Source organism: Phyllobates terribilis, unplaced genomic scaffold (genome assembly GCF_046119375.1).
Source record: "Phyllobates terribilis strain yellow unplaced genomic scaffold, ASM4611937v1 Scaffold_4__5_contigs__length_816908805, whole genome shotgun sequence".
Taxonomy (NCBI): domain Eukaryota; kingdom Metazoa; phylum Chordata; class Amphibia; order Anura; family Dendrobatidae; genus Phyllobates; species Phyllobates terribilis.
Window position 1 is genome coordinate 295,175,198 of NW_027362764.1, and position 16,234 is coordinate 295,191,431.

Sequence of the window (16,234 nt, forward strand, 5' to 3'; positions counted from 1 at the left end):
CTTACAGGGGTTGTCCACTACTTTATATGATCCCCCAATATATTCCCCCAGGGCCCATAAGTGTTTCTCTAAATATCTTGTGGTGCCTTTTTCGCCTGTGAGCGGCGCTATCACTGGCTGCTCACAGGCATCATGTGACCCCCGGCTGCAGCTGGCACTGACATCCTCTGACGTCATGACAAGTCCAGGCTGCAGCCGAGGGTCCCTCTTCCGCGTTCCACCGGTAGCTGCTGGGTTGTGGGCGGGGTTACCCCGCGCATCACACCCGGCATCCACCGCGCGCTCTCCCTCTCCTCATTCACTGGGAAAGCACGCGGTGGATGCTGGGTGTGACGCACTGGGTAACCCCGCCCAGCGTCCACCATGGGGAGTGCGTCACTGATGTCACGCCTCACTTGACATGACATCAGTGACAGGTCACGTGATGCCTCGGATCGGCCAGCGATAGCGCCGCTCAGAGGCAGAAAAGGCACCACAAGGTATTTACAAAAACACTTCTGGGCCCCGGGGGGGATACATTGGGGGGGTTGATATAAAGTAGTGGACAACTTCTTTAATGAATTAAGCGCAGTTTACAAGTGCCACGTGCCTCTACCAAAGATATGCTTCCATATATTTTTGGCAAAGGCAACTTTTTATGAGGTAGATGGGTGGGCATAGCCATGCTGTACTACTCATGCCCTGCCCATTTTGGCTCAAATATTTTCCAACTTGTTAAGGTGTTTACTCCAAAAAACTGTCAAAAACACCTTAATGAATCAGGGCCTAGGTCTCTCTCTCCACCTTATCCATTATTTTAACACAACCCAATTGGCTCAACTTATTTTCATCAGTGCTAAGGAATATATTACACTATGGGTCAATGTTAAGTCCTCCCTGCTTAACGTGCACCTCACAACTGATTAATACTGCGTGAACCACAGGCAGCGTAAATCAGGCACTGACTGTGTTATTGCAACCATGTATGTTTTACTCTGAAACTCTGCAGAAAACACCATGCTTCTAGGATGGCAAGTCCAAGAGATGGGTCCCCTGCAGCTTCTCCCGACCCTTCTTCCCTAGGCTGACAAGTCACTCCCTATATTCATACTCGTCTTTGTCACCCTGATCCCTCAAAGTTTAATATCACCCTGGCCTTACTAGCTCATTTGACTGTAAAACAGTCCTTCTTTGCGTCACTCCTCCCCATGATTCCACCCCCTACCCCCTCTCCCAGATTGTTTTAGTTGACACAAATGTTTCTTGCCTTAAATACCTTGTTCCTTTGTATAATGTCATTATATCATAAAAAAATCTTTCCTAACACCACAATTTACCCCATAAACCATGTCTTTCAAACTTCTACCCAAGAATAAGATATGCTATAAAATCTAGAAATAAAAATGACTTACCCCTTGAATCTCCTGCTACTTCAGTGCTTCCACTCTTGTGGTCCTTGTGGGTTAAGCAATGATGACATCCCCTGACCAGTTTAATCAATGGCATCTTGTACTCCTGAGGCCAATGTTTGCTTGCAGCGTTCAGGAGACTTATACTGTAGATGTGCAATATCGCAGTAAAATTAGCTGTAACCGTTGGAGTTGTAGCATAGGAGTACCAGATTGTTCTAAGGATAAGTCATTGTTATTTCTTTATTTCTAACATTCTCTACTCTATGGAAGATTATGTGAATTCTGGGAAAACACCCTTTATTGGTAAACCCGATAAAAAAACACTACAATTTTATTTTGACAAACAGAAAAATTACTAATTTTTAATATTTATTAATCCTATTTTGACTTGTCTCTTACAGGATTAGTGACAGACTACAGGGTAAGTAGTTTAATGATCTCTTTCTTATTCTTTGAAATAAGTATATTTCTGTATATGAACCAATAAAAGTACGAACAGAAGAAAATGTCCATAGATGGTATGATGAAAAAGGTTAATACTTTATTAGACAATAAGGGGGTGTGCACCGGACAAACAACTGAATGAAAAGAAAGTGCATAAAAATACAGACAAAACAATGAAATCAAATGAAAATACCAAAATGTGTGACAAAAAATCTGGGGAGTAAGCTCCTGAATGTATATAATCCACATTTGTAATAGAGCCAAAGTATGTTGTATATAAAAGATAAAAACAAACAAACATGTGAATATACAATATATCTCTGTATAGTAGCCCAATGTGAAACACCTATTTCACAGAAGCGCAACAGGCTAAATGGCAAAGTGGAGAAAAAGATAAATATACAGTATTGTATTGTCACTGTGGACATACATCAATAGGCTAGAAAGTAGTGCTTATGAAAAGGAAGGAAAGCTTTACGTATATACCCAATGTGCTCAAATAGATGACTAGTGAGATAGACATATCAGCTGGGCATGAAACAGAATAAGTATATACCTGGCATGAGGTCAGCAGTAGTGCCCAAACAATACGCTCACCCCGTTGAGCATTTTGGCATTGCCATCGTCATCCCCTATAATTGCTGTATATGAGTATAATAAATTATTTTTTGTTATCTGTTTAAAAATCTGGTTACACAAGAGAAATATGCTCTATTGAACCTTGGCATGAGCTATCTATTTCTAGCAAATTTACTATACATAGCATTTAATACCATTCGCACTTTCAGCAAGATGGGTGACATATTGCTGAATTGTAGAGGACAGGGAGAGGTGTTGGAAAAAAAATGTAATACTCACCTGTCCCAGGGCCGCTGTCCATCCATTCCTACACTCTGTCCAGCCTCTCTCTTCCTTCCTCTGGCACACAATGTCCTCTTCAGGCATCTTCATTTTGCACCAGGGCTGATCGCTTTGAGTAAGCATTTGTCATCTCGATGCATGTTATAACGTCGCAACATGCATCAACCGAGGCTTGCTCAACGCCTTGGGTGGCACAAAGTAAAGATGCCCCAAGAGGATGCTGTGTGGGAGAAAGAAGGGAAGAAGAGGCCAGACAGCGTGGAGTGCCAGACAGTCAGCAGTGGTGGAACAAGTGAGCGGTGAAGGGAGTATCAATTTCTTTTTTTTGTAAAACCTATGTTTATTATGCTCTGGGTTCTGGAGACACCCTAGTAGACCTGGGCTAAGTGCAACCTGCAGGCCGCATGTGGTGTTTTGTCTACTCTGGTTTGGCCCGCGGACTGTGACAGCCAAAGGACTAAAATACAATGATGTCCCCCACCACACGGTCACAGCCTGTCCAGTGTTTCAGTCTCACTGGTTTCTGCATCTTTGGGATGCAGTTATTGTGTAAACAATGATGTAACAGGAAGCCATTAGCTCCCTCTTCCATCATTGAGCCTGTATGTCTGAGAGTGCAGCAAGCATGATGATGTTACTACATCGTGTCAGCTGTGCCTTAATACATAGCACAGACCAGAACAGTGAGGGAATGGGATTAGGTAGATAGTATAAATATTATAGCAATTATAATAGAGCTAACACATCTTTGTCTTCACCCTCCTGTACCTAATACCCACGCCACTGACCCTCTGGTCAGCTGCTGCAGTCCCGGGGACTGCTCTGCAGTGGTACCTGGTGTCTACCAGCAGCCCAGCCTATCCTCACCATCAGAGGCTCTATTGAAAAACTGGTAGACACTAAGTGACCCCCCTTCAGGGTAAGCCCGGCCTGTGGTGCATTGTATCCACACCCACCAGCGTGACACCAGAAACTTTTATTAACGAGAATGAGTGTGAGGTCAAAATATGGTGGATACATTATGCAGAGGGGGGAGAGGTATGAGAAGGAGCACAGAATAGAGGCAACTTGGGATGACAGAGGGCATCATAAAAAGGGAGCACAGTATGAAAAGGGGAAGGCTAGGAGGGGACCATATGATGATAGGTATAGCAGTCAAGGAGAGAGTGTTAAAAGGGGTCCACACCCACGAGCGATAAGAAAGGGGACATAATACTGTGCAAGGAGGCTGTGTGGGGACATCATTCTGCATGAGAGGCTGTGTGGGGATATAACACTATATAAGGGGACTATGTGGGGATATTATAGTGTGCAAAGGTGCTATGTGGGGACATAATACTGTGCAAGGGACCTGTGAGGGGATATGATACTGCACAAGGGGGCTGTGTGGAGATATAAACTGTGCAAGGGGACTTTATGGAGATATGATGCAGTGCAAGAGGGGCTGGGTGGACATATAATAGTTTTTCAAGGTTGCTGTGAGGGGATATAATACAGTGAAAGGGGGTTTGGTGGGGACATAATACTGTGCAAGGGGGCTGTGTGGGGAAACAATGCTGTGCAAGGGTGCTATGTGAGCAGGGCTGGTGTCAGCACCCACCGCACCTGGGCAAGTGCTGGGGCCCTGAGCAGGCGGGGGGGCCCACTCGCGGTCGGATACCCCAACGGGCTATGGGTGGAGGAGAGCGGTGCCAGCGCCCGCCCTTCTCCCTTACTTGCTCAGGTCCCCGGCAGCCGGATACTTACCTTTTCCCATGCCTCCGCAGATCCGTTGTCGTCCTGCTGTGCGCTCCCTGTGATGTGTCAGGTTAGAGGGCGTGGTGAAGTCTTTCCACCACGCCCTCACCTGAGCCATCACAAGCAGCGCAGAGCGGGAAGACGCCGGCGATGCTAGAGTCTGGACCTGAGCAGCAGCAGCAGGTGAGGAGAAGTGAGGGGAGTATTTGATTTTTTTTTAATGTATGGAGGCATGGGGCATTATATGGGGGGTGACATCCTGCATAGGGCATTATATGCTGGGGTGACATCCTGCATGGGGCATTATATGGGGGGTTGACATCCCGCATGGGGCATTATATGTGGGGGTGACATCCTGCACGGGGCATTGTAAAGAGGAGGGGTGACATCCTGCATGGGGCATATTAAAGAGAGGGGGGTGATATCCTGCATGGGGCATTACATGGGGGGAAAGAGACATTCTGCATAAGGCATTATATGGGGGGAAAGGGACATCCTGCATGGGGCATTATATGGGGGGAAAGGGACATCTTGCATGGGGCATTATATGGGGGGGAAAGGGACATCCTGCATGGGGTATTATATGAGGGTGACATCCTGCATGGGGCATTATATGGGGGGGAAGGGACATCCTGCATAGGGAATTATATGGGGAGGAGAAATGACATCCTGCATGGGGCATTATATGAGGGATGACATCCTGCATGGGGCATTATATGGGGGGTGACATCCTGCATGGGGCATTATATGGGGGGAGAAGTGATATCCTGCATGGGGCATTATATGGGGAGTGACATCCTGCATGGGGCATTATATGGGGGGTGACATCCTGCTTGGGGCATTATAAGGGGGGAAAAGCCTGCATAGGGCATTATGTGGGGGGAACAGCCTGCATAGAGCATTATATGGGGGCCAGTATCCTGTACAGAGCGTTTTATGGGGGCCAGTATTTTGTATGGAGCATTATATGGGGGCCAGTATTCTGTATGGAGCGTTATATGGGAGCCAGTATTCCGTATGCAGCGTTATATGGGGGCCAGTATTCCGTATGGAGCATTTTATGGTGGCCAGTATTCTGTATGGAGCAGTTTATGGGGGCCAGTATACTGTGTGGAGCGATTCGCCAGTTTCTGAGTTATTTTTGGAATTTACAATAGATATCATTCATGCAATGTAAGAAGTATGTAAGAAGTGAAATCTTTGCAATGTACTATACCTATATTTCTCTGCAGTATCTGTGCATCATGAATCGTGGTATCTGTTAAAGGGGCCCACTGAGACTCTATCGCCTGGGGCCCAGAAAAACCTGGAACCAGCCCTGTATTTGAGGACATAGCACTATGCAAGGGGGTTGTGTGGGTACATAATACTGTGCTAGGGAGGTGTGTGGGGATATATTACTATGCAAGTGGGCTGTGTGGAGACATTATATTGTGTAGGGGAGCTGTGTGGGGACATCATACTGTGTAAGCGGGGTGTGTGGGGGCATCATACTGTGTTAGGGCATTGTGTGGACATTATACTGTGTAGGGGGCTTTGTTGGGACATACTCAGCAGGGGACTTTGTGGGGACATTATACTTTGGAAGGGGGCTGTGTGGAGACATCATACTGTGTAAGGTGGTTGTTTGGGGTCTTCATACTTCATACAGGGCTCTGTGGTGACATATTGTGTAAGGGAACATCTTAATGTTTGAAGGGCTATGTGGGAGCACTGAGAGAACATCATACTGTTTGAAGGGATATCATACTATGTGCAAGAACTGTGGGGGTTTCACATTGTGTTGGGAGCTGTTAATCAAGGTACAATTGCTGAATAATAGTAGTAGTAAGATTTACTGTTTTTTAGAAACTTTATAAAAAGCAGTACATTTTTATGGTTTTGATTAGCTGCTACAGGTAAGAATACATGTTACAACAGTCCCTACCGTAACATGTATTAGCAGTAGCAGCTAATCAACAGACTTAATTCTGCTTAATATTTAGTGTTGAGTATTTAGTTCGGCCTCCACAACAGTCTCAGCCTCTCATGTGGCCCCTTGGGAAACTTAATTGCCCATCGCTGCCCCAGAGCATAATAAAAAAATATTTGATTTGCATTTTCAAATCTCAACAGATTTGCTCATCATTTATTGGAGCTTTAAATTTCCCTAAAGTTTTATTTACTTTACACTTTTACTATTATAAGATAAGATAAGATAAGATATACTTTATTTATCCCGGAGGAAATTGCGGTATCACAGCAGCAGAACACAGATCTCGAACATGACACATATGATAACATAACATTTGGAATGCTTTAGACATTGCTTTTCAGACATTTGTTAAACACCCCCATAGCTGTTGGAACAAACGATTTCCTGTATTTTTCCTTTTTACACCTTAGTTGTATTAGGCGATTGCTGAATGTGCTCTTCTGTTTCGCAAACAGTTCATAAAGCGGGTGTGTGTTGTTGCCCATTATAGCTCTGCACTTCTTCTTAATCCTATCCTCTACCACCTCTTCAAAAGTCCCAAGCTGTAGGCCCACCGTCGCGCTAGCCTTCTTGATAAGTTTGTTGAGCTTGTTGGCGTCAGCAACACGCACACTGTTACCCCAGCAAATTATTGCCGCAAAGGTGGCACTAGCCACAATGGATTGGTAGAACACCTCAAGCATTTTGCCACACACATTAAACGACCTTAACTTCCTTAGGAAGTACAATCTACTCATCCCCTTCTTGTAGACCTTCTCCATGTGGCACTTCCAGTCTAGCTTGCTATCCAGGTAAACCCCCAAATATTTGAAACTGTCCACCATCTCCACATCCTGACCGTCAATGGTAACAGGTAGGCATACCTTCTTGCACCTTCCATAGCTCATCACCAACTCCCTGGTTTTCTTAACATTTAGTTCTAGATGGTTAGCCTGGCACCATACTACAAAGTCCGCAACCACCCTTCTATATTCCTCTTCATCCTGGTCCTTCCCAATACCGCCAACTATCACAGAGTCATCCGAGTACTTCTGGAGGTGACAACGGTCTGATTTATACTGAAAGTCAGCTGTGTACAATGTAAAGAGGAATGGCGACAGCACTGTTCCCTGCGGGGCTCCGACACTGCTCAGTACACTATCTGATCCCTGTCACAGGCTGTGGGTAGCAGCATGCATCCTTCAGTAGCATTAGCTGAGATGGTCCGTATTGCGTGCCCCAGAGTGTCTGTACCTGCAGGAGACTTGTAAGTGGTGGAGGAAGATCCAGGTGCAGATCTCGTACTGTGTGCCCAGCAGCAGTTGATAGTGTGGGAAGTGTTGTATCTTCCATCCCCAATAGACAAGTATACAGGAACGTTGTAATCCAGAGAAGGTAAGAAAATAAAATAAAATAATAAAATAAAATAACTGTAACAAAACTGTAACTGAAATAAAGTAGAAGCTTCTGCTGCTGCAATGGGCTGCCAGTAGTCCGGCGCCGTATTGTCTCCACAATCTAGCAGAGAGGCAGACAGGCATGTCCACACCCTCCGGAGTCAGAAAGTGAATATACTAAAATACTTTTATATAGTATTTTCTGTTCACTGAAAGCTGAATTATGTACCTAGAATAAATCTAATAAATAGTTAACTATTTGCTTACTTATACCAACTTGTTTTCATAGTGCAGGTCTATCTTCAACGCTCTAGAATATATCTTATTCAATTGTTATTTAGCAAATGTAAGTGTAAATAGCGATAGTTCTAATTCTAAAATTGTGAATATACTGGTGCGTATTTATCAACACTGTCAATACTTAGTGTCAACTTAGACTAGATAGTCTCAAAATGCAGCAGAATTATCTGTTTGAGTATATACCACCTATCACTTGGCTTACTTTGTGTTGTAAATTGTCACCAAAACCAATGTTGAACTATGTCTTTTTCAGTGAAGTCACACCTCTTGTCAAACAAGGCAAAGATAGTGTCTAAAACACATAAATGGGGTGGACATTATGAAAGACTGTTTTTGGCACCATAATGCTGTTGTATTTAGCTTGATATAGCACTCCCATCTTAGTTTTCTTAGTTAAAAAATGTTTATTTTTGTTTGTTTTTTAAGCACTGGCAGATCCCACTGGGGAGGAGGTTTCGTTCATTAAAATTGTGGTTTGTCTTCAGAATGTATGGTGTAAAAGGACTTCAGGATTACATTCGAAAGGTAAAGAAATGTAAAAGTATAGATATACCAATTACAATTTTTCCTTTAAAAGGCTGTTAATGGCAAGTGACTGGTAGAAAGCTGTATTACTAGGAACAGTCACAACTCAAAGTATGGTATTCTGGTGTAAGGGGCAATGGGGTTCTACCTCGGCTCTCTCATGGAGTATACAAAGGCCAATTCCCTTCAGTAATAAAGATTAAACCTCAGACTGTTAGCAAACTCAACCTAAAGCCATGTTTTTTAGGATGTCTGGACTACTGACCCCTAGTCTACTGAGGTAGGATACCTACAAATGCTGACATGTCTGGTTCCTATTTTTCTTCAGTATGGATTTGAAACATTTTTCATGTTCATACTACAGTGTCCCCTTTATTTTTTTTGAGCAGTGTATAATAGAACAGGTGCAGTGAATATTTCAAAAAGTCAACTTTTTGTTCACCAAATTGGTCAAGAAAATCAGTATTTTGTTTTGTTCTTTGTCTGATAAAGGATTAAACATGGAATATCTCGAGAGTAGTCAAAACTGAAAATAGACTACCAATATAGGTACATTTTATTGCAACTGTACTTTCATGCACCAAGGTGTTCAAGGTGTATTCTAAATGTGTCTATCGAAGCCTGTTTAATTGAAATTGGATATATTACAATATATTTTTCCTAGGTGAAAAAGAACTTTTATGTTTATTTTTCTTTATTTTCAACTGTTGCCATCCAATCCATACTGAATAGAAATTCTACTTTACTAAAAATACAAAAAAAAAAACAAATAAACAACAGACAAACATTTGCCTAGGGACAGAGGCATCGGTAAGAACCAGCAATGGAAGATGCTTCTATGGATGGCTGCTGCTCAAACAGAAACTGTTCTTTTTTTAATATTTATGTAAGTGAGGGATTCATTTAATATTAAAGCACCAATCCAGCAGTTTTTTTTTTATTTCAGCGCTGGAGGGGTGCCACTAATTAAAGTTCCCTTACCCCAGTAATATACTTACCAGCTGCTGTCTTCCGCTCTTCCCGGCTGCCTCAATTTTGTGACCACAGCATCTGAGTGGACCAGGAGAAAGCGGTAACAGTCACAAGCTCTCAGTGTAATTCTATGCGATCCTCGTTCGGACCTCATTCTGGCTCTTTTAGACTTACATTAATTAGTGACTTCCAGATCGCCTACAAAACATTAGATGATGCTGGAGATCACCGGCAGGAGCGGCGCCGATAAGAGATGCAGACAGTGCCTGGTAAGTATATTACTAAAGTAAGGAAACTTAGATTAGCGACATCATTCCAGCTGTAAAAAAACCCAAAAACACTGGAGTAGTGTTTTAAATAAAGTAAAATGAATTCAGATATAAAAGGAACTTTTAAATGCTGGTTTAATTCTTCCACACCTTTAACAAGTTACAGTTTTTTTCATTTAGAACAATCAATGTTAATGTGCTCTAATATGGTATTTAGTTGTGATTGCAAAGGTTCCTTAGTTGGGCACCTCTGTTAACTAAGGGCAGAAATACTTCCGAGTCTGGAAGACTCGGCAAACCAGGTATTACATGGCCATTCATTTATTTCAGTGGGCAATGTGTAACTCCACATTTTTGCAGTAGAAATGTGGATATTCTGACAGCATCTCCAGAAAACAACAGCTGACCCTGAAAGATCCAGTGGCCACGCTTGTGCTGATCAGCGTAGCATTGGAATCCCTATGGTGAGTTGTTCTTGTTGGACAGCCACATATGGGGATAAGACATAAGCCTTTTATTTAAATGATTTCTAAACATTGAAATGAATGATAAATGTAATCAAAGAATAATATTAGGCCAACTACTTATGAGCCTCCTGGGCTTTCTGCATGTTTCTTAAAGGGTAATGAGTAAGCAAGACAGGGATACCAAGATGTTGATCCCAAAAAGACGAGTTCTCCCAACTCTCTAGTCAAATATTGAATAAGCAAAATGTGAGTATCTATTAAAACATAACTTTTAATAAGTGAATCATAAAAAAATATATATATAATATCCAAAAAAACACACTAAAATATTAACCATAAATTACAGGCAACCTTACCCTACTATGCTATTGGAACACACAGTACTCCAGCAAGGTAACAAAATCATGAAAAAGACAATGGTCAGTTTTTTTGGTTATTATAATTTTGTTTTAATGATTCACTTATTATAATTTATATTTTAATAGATACTCACATTTTGCTAATTCAATGTTCCTTAAAGGGGTATTCCCATCTCCGAGATCCTATCAAAATAGTTAGTAGGTGTAATAATAAATAATATTAGTAAATACCTCCAATTAGAAATGTAGTATAGTTTTTCAGATTCGATATGTCACTTACCCTATGTTCAGAGCATTGCAGTAGCTTAGGTATCCATGGTTACGACCACTCATAAAGTGACAGAAAGTTAGCTGTTAGTGGTCGCAACCATGTATATCTAATCTACTGCAATGGCCTGCACATAAGGTAAGCGACATCAAATCAGTAGAACTATACTACATTTCTAATTGGAAGTATTTGCTAATATTATTATTATACCTACTACATATTGGGATAGGATCTTGGAGATGGGAACACCCTTTAATTCTTTAGTGATTATTAATTTCTTTGTCTGCTTAATTTTCAATTAGATCCTATTTTGAGAATTTTCAATGTGTAGTGTTAATTTTACTTTCTTCCTACTTCAGAGCCTCACACTTGCAAACCAAAATATTAGTAAAACCTGTCATAAAAAAGAAGCCTCCTAATGCTGCAGTGACTGAAATAACTATTGTTATATACATAGACTCCCTCTAGTGTACACTTTGATAATAGCATCTTTTTTGCATTTATTTTTGTAAATACTTTTACAATTTACCTTTTGAAATTGTTAAGTAAATACATTTTTTATATCGTGATATAATTTACATAGATATACTTTAGCTATAATGGCAGTTTACTAATGTGCTATAAAACAAAAACAGAGGTTTTAACAGTCTGTTATACAATTAGCAATGAATACAGTACACTGGTGCTTGAACGTTTGTGACCCCCTCAGAATTTTCCATATTTCTGCATAAATTTGGCTTGAAACTACATCAGATTTTCATACAAGTCCTAAAAATAGATAAAGAGAATCAAATAAAACATGTGTCAAAAATAATACACTTTTTTTTTTTTAAATGAGTAAAATAATCAAATATTACATGTCTGTGAGTGGCAAAAGTATGAGAGCCTTTAGAATTAGCAGATCATTTGAAGATGAAATTAGAATCATAGAATCATAGAATGGTAGAGTTGGAAGGGACCTCCTGGGTCATCTGGTCCAACCCCCTGCTCAAAGCAGGATTCACTAGATCATCTCAGACAGATGTCTGTCCAGCCTCTGTTTGACGACGTCCATTGAAGGGGAACTCACCACCTCTCGTGGCAGCCTGTTCCACTCATTAATCACCCTAACTGTCAAAAAGTTTTTTCTAATATCTAATCTGTATCTCCTCCCATTTAGTTTCATCCCATTGCTTCTAGTCTTTCCTTGTGCAAATGAGAATAAAGATGATCCTTCTACAATGTGACAGCCCTTGACATATTTGTAGACAGCTATTAAGTCTCCTCTCAGTCTTCTTTTTTGCAAGCTAAACATTCCCAAATCCTGCAACCGTTCCTCATAGGACATGGTTTGCAGACCAGTCACCATTCTGGTCGCTCGTCTCTGAACTTGCTCCAGTTTGTCTATGTCTTTTTTAAAATGTGGTGCCCAAAACTGTACACAGTATTCCAGATGAGGTCTGACCAAAGAGGAGTAAAGACCGATAATGACTTCACGTGATCTAGACTGTATGCTTCTGTTAATACATCCCAGAATTGTATTTGCCTTTTTTGCTGCTGCATCACACTGTTGACTTATGTTCAGTCTATGATCTATTAGTATACCTAAGTCTTTTTCACATGTACTGTTGCTTAGCTCTATTCCTCCCATTCTGTACATGCTTTTTTAATTTTTATTGCCCAGATGTAATACTTTGCATTTTTCCCTGTTAAAAACCATTCTGTTGGTTGCTGCCCACTGCTCCAGTTTATTTAGGTCTTTTTGAATCCTCTCTCTCTCTTCTCTAGTATTAGCTATCCCTCCTAGCTTTGTGTCATCAGCAAATTTAATCAGTTTACCCTCAATTTCTTCATCTAAATCATTGATAAAGATGTTGAACAATACAGGTCCCAGGACGGAGCCCTGTGGTACCCCACTTGAGACATTCATCCAGCTGGATGTGAAGCCATTTACAACCACCCTTTGAGTCCGATCACTAAGCCAGTTATGAATCCACCTAACAGTTGCCTGGTCCATTGCATACTTGGTCATTTTTTCAATAAGGATGGTGTGAGATACTTTGTCAAATGCTTTGCTGAAGTCAAGATATACTATATCTACAGCATTTCCCTGATCCACCCAGTCAGTGATTCTGTCATAGAAGGAAATTAAGTTAGTCTGACATGACTTGTTAGTTACAAACCCATGCTGACTCTGGTTAATCACTTCATTCTTATCCATGTACTTACATACATGTTGTTTAATAATTTGTTCAAAGATCTTTCATGGTATAGAAGTCAGACTCACCGGCCTATAGTTCCCTGGGTCCACCTTCTTCCCCTTTTTGAAGATAGGAACAACATTTGCTCTTCTCCAGTCTTCTGGGACTTCTCCTGTTCTCCAAGAATTTTCAAAGATTATGGAGAGTGGTTCTAAAATTTCTTCTACGATCTCCTTCAGTACTCTGGGGTGTAATTCATCTGGACCTGGAGACTTGAACTCATTTATGTTAGCTAAATATTCCCTCACAATCTTTCTGTTTACAGATAACTTGGATTCCTCTATTCCTTTAAAAGGACAGTGAAGATCAGTTGATGTTACATTTTCTTTCTGAGAGAAAACAGATGCAAAATAGGAATTAAAAAGTTCGGCCTTCTCAACATCCTCTCTTACCATTTCTCCATTTTCATCCTGTAAAAATCCTATAGCATCTTTGACTTTTCTTTTACTTTTGACATACCCCCAAAATCCTTTTTTATTGCTTTTGACATCTCTTGCAAGCCTTAATTCATTGTCAGCTTTAGCTAACCTGATACGTGCCCTGCAGGATCTGCAGACTGCATTATAATCTTCTTTAGATATGCCTCCCTCTTTCCATTTAATAAACATTTCTTTCTTTCTTTTTAGCATGTGTTTCAGTTCTGTGTTCATCCATCCTGGTTTCCTTAAATGCTTCCCATTCTTCCTACTTTTCGGGATTGTTAACGATTGTGCTTTGAGAATCTCATTTTTAAAAATTTCCCATCCTTCCTGGACATTTTTGTCCTTAAGGACATCCAGCCATTGGATCCCTCCTATTCTCTTAGGTTCTGGGGTTTTCAATCAATGTGATGACATTTAGGTGTGAGTGGGCAACCTGTTTATTTAAAGAACTTGGATCTATTAAAGTCTGATCCTCATATTATTTGTTTGTGGAAGTGTATCGTGGCATGAACAAAGGAAACTTATGAGGACCTCAGAAGAAGAATTGTTAATGCTCATCAAGCTGGAAGACGTTCCAAAACCAACTCTAAAGTGTTTGGAAACTACTAATCCACTGACATATTGTGTACCACTGAAGTAAATTCATGACCATTATAACATTTCCAGGAGTGGTCAACTAATAAAGATTACTCCAAGAGTAAGGCATGCAATAGTCTGCAAAACCATAAATGAGCACAAGGTAACTTCCAAGCAACTAAGGGCCTCTCTCACATTAGTTAAGAGAGGAAAAGGAATTCAGCACATCAGTTCGGTAATGTGTAAAAAATATTCATCTTTATTTTTAATCCATTAAAACACGAATATCCACGGTGACATTAAAAACTGATGTGTTTCTAGTCATAGCGTCATGCTTTAAAAATAAAGATGAATATTTTTTACACATTACCAGATGGATGTGCTGAATTCCCTTTTCTCTCTCATATTGCTGCGCACGCCAGCTGATCACTGCACCCACTGGTAAAGATCCCTTTCAGCTGACTCTATTACCAGCAAGGAAGGTCATTTCTTCATATTTTTCCTCATATTAGTTAATTTGCATGAGTCCACCATCAGAAGGACATTGAACAACAATGATAGTCATAGCAGGATTGCAAAGTGAAAACCATTGCTCACATATAACAGTGTTCCAAAATCAGCCATTTCTGCCTTCCATTTCGTTGCAGTGTTTCGGTCAAGCTATTCACACTAGGTCTCTGTGTAGAATAATATTAGTAAATTAAAGGCCTGCTATTTAAAACAGTGGTTCTCTGTCAGACGGATCACATATAACTGCGTTTCAAAATCAGCCATTTCTCGTGAACGTGGAAAATATTGTCCTCCATTTAAATTGGGCAAGGTGTGTGGCAAGAGATGGGGAAGTGGTCGTGATGGTGATGGTGCATGCAGAGGCTGAGGACAAGCTGAAATTGTGCCACAACAAACACCCACATCTTGTCACTCGACCTTCCAGTCCCAATTACTAGGGGACCGCAATACAACCCTATTGAACCCAGAGCAGTGTCAAAAGGTTGTTGGTTGAATAGCAGATAATGCTTCCAGTCGCTTTGCCACCACCACCACCCTGTCTTCCACACGGTCAAGTCTCAGTATCCGTGAGTCTGGACTGCATATTTCTCCCCCTTATTCTCCTTCCTCCCACCATGCCGAGTGCCCGGAGACAACTGATCCCACACTTGGACACTCAAAAGAGCTGTTCACTTTTCCATTTGTAGATTCGGGCCTTTCGCCCGGCCAGCTTCAAGCGAGTCAAAAGGAGAATGTGTGTAGTGATGCCCAAATATTGGAGCAGCCACGGTCACTCAAAGGCAACGGTGGGAAAGTGCAATTACTGTCGCAAGAGGTGGATGATGATGATGAGACACAATTGCCAGAAAGTCAGGAGGAGGACCAGGGTGCGAACATGGAAGACGAGGTCGTGGATGATATAGTTACTGACCCAGCCTGGCAGGGGGACATACAGAGCGAGGACAGCAGCACACAGGGGGAGGGAGGAGTAGCACCGCAACAGGCAAAGAGAAACAGTGTGGTGGCCGCAGACACAAGGTGGGAAAGCGTTCCTTGTAACGCCAACCCGACGGAAGTTGCCAGTACAACTGTTAGGTCTTCCCGAGTCTGGTTATTTTTTAAAGACTCTGCAGATAACCCCTAAAAGGCCATTTGCACCACCTGCCAGGCCAGCATCAGCAGGGGTAGCAAAACTAGCAGCCTGACCACCACCAGCATGATCAGGCACATGGCAGCAAAGCACCAGACTAAGTGGGCCAAACCCCATGATCCAGAAACAGTGCCTGCGGGTGACACCACTGCTTCTTCCGCTGTTGTGCATGCATGCAATCCCCTGTCCATGGCGCATGCCAAGATGCCTCCCGTCCTGCACGTGTCATTGCACATTCAACTAGCACCATCAGTAACCACGTCCTTGTCACAGCGTAGCGTTCACTTGTCCCTACCCCAGTCCTTGGAATGCAAGCGCAAATACGCAGCCAACACCCCACAGGCCACACTACTAAATTCACACATTTCGCGAATGCTTGTGCCCGAAATGTTGCCTTTTAGGCTCGTGGAGAT

The 16,234-nt window shown here is 41.8% G+C and overlaps 1 protein-coding gene across 2 annotated transcripts in view; it reads left to right on the top strand.

The window, feature by feature from the left end:
- DDC (dopa decarboxylase) overlaps positions 1-16,234 on the top strand; it is a 379,409-nt gene that overhangs the window by 311,545 nt on the left and 51,630 nt on the right. For both annotated transcript variants that reach the window (XM_073678337.1, XM_073678336.1), the window contains exons 11-12: positions 1,793-1,812; positions 8,511-8,609. In XM_073678337.1, the coding sequence (XP_073534438.1) occupies positions 1,793-1,812; positions 8,511-8,609 (119 nt within the window). The remainder of the gene's footprint in view (positions 1-1,792; positions 1,813-8,510; positions 8,610-16,234) is intronic.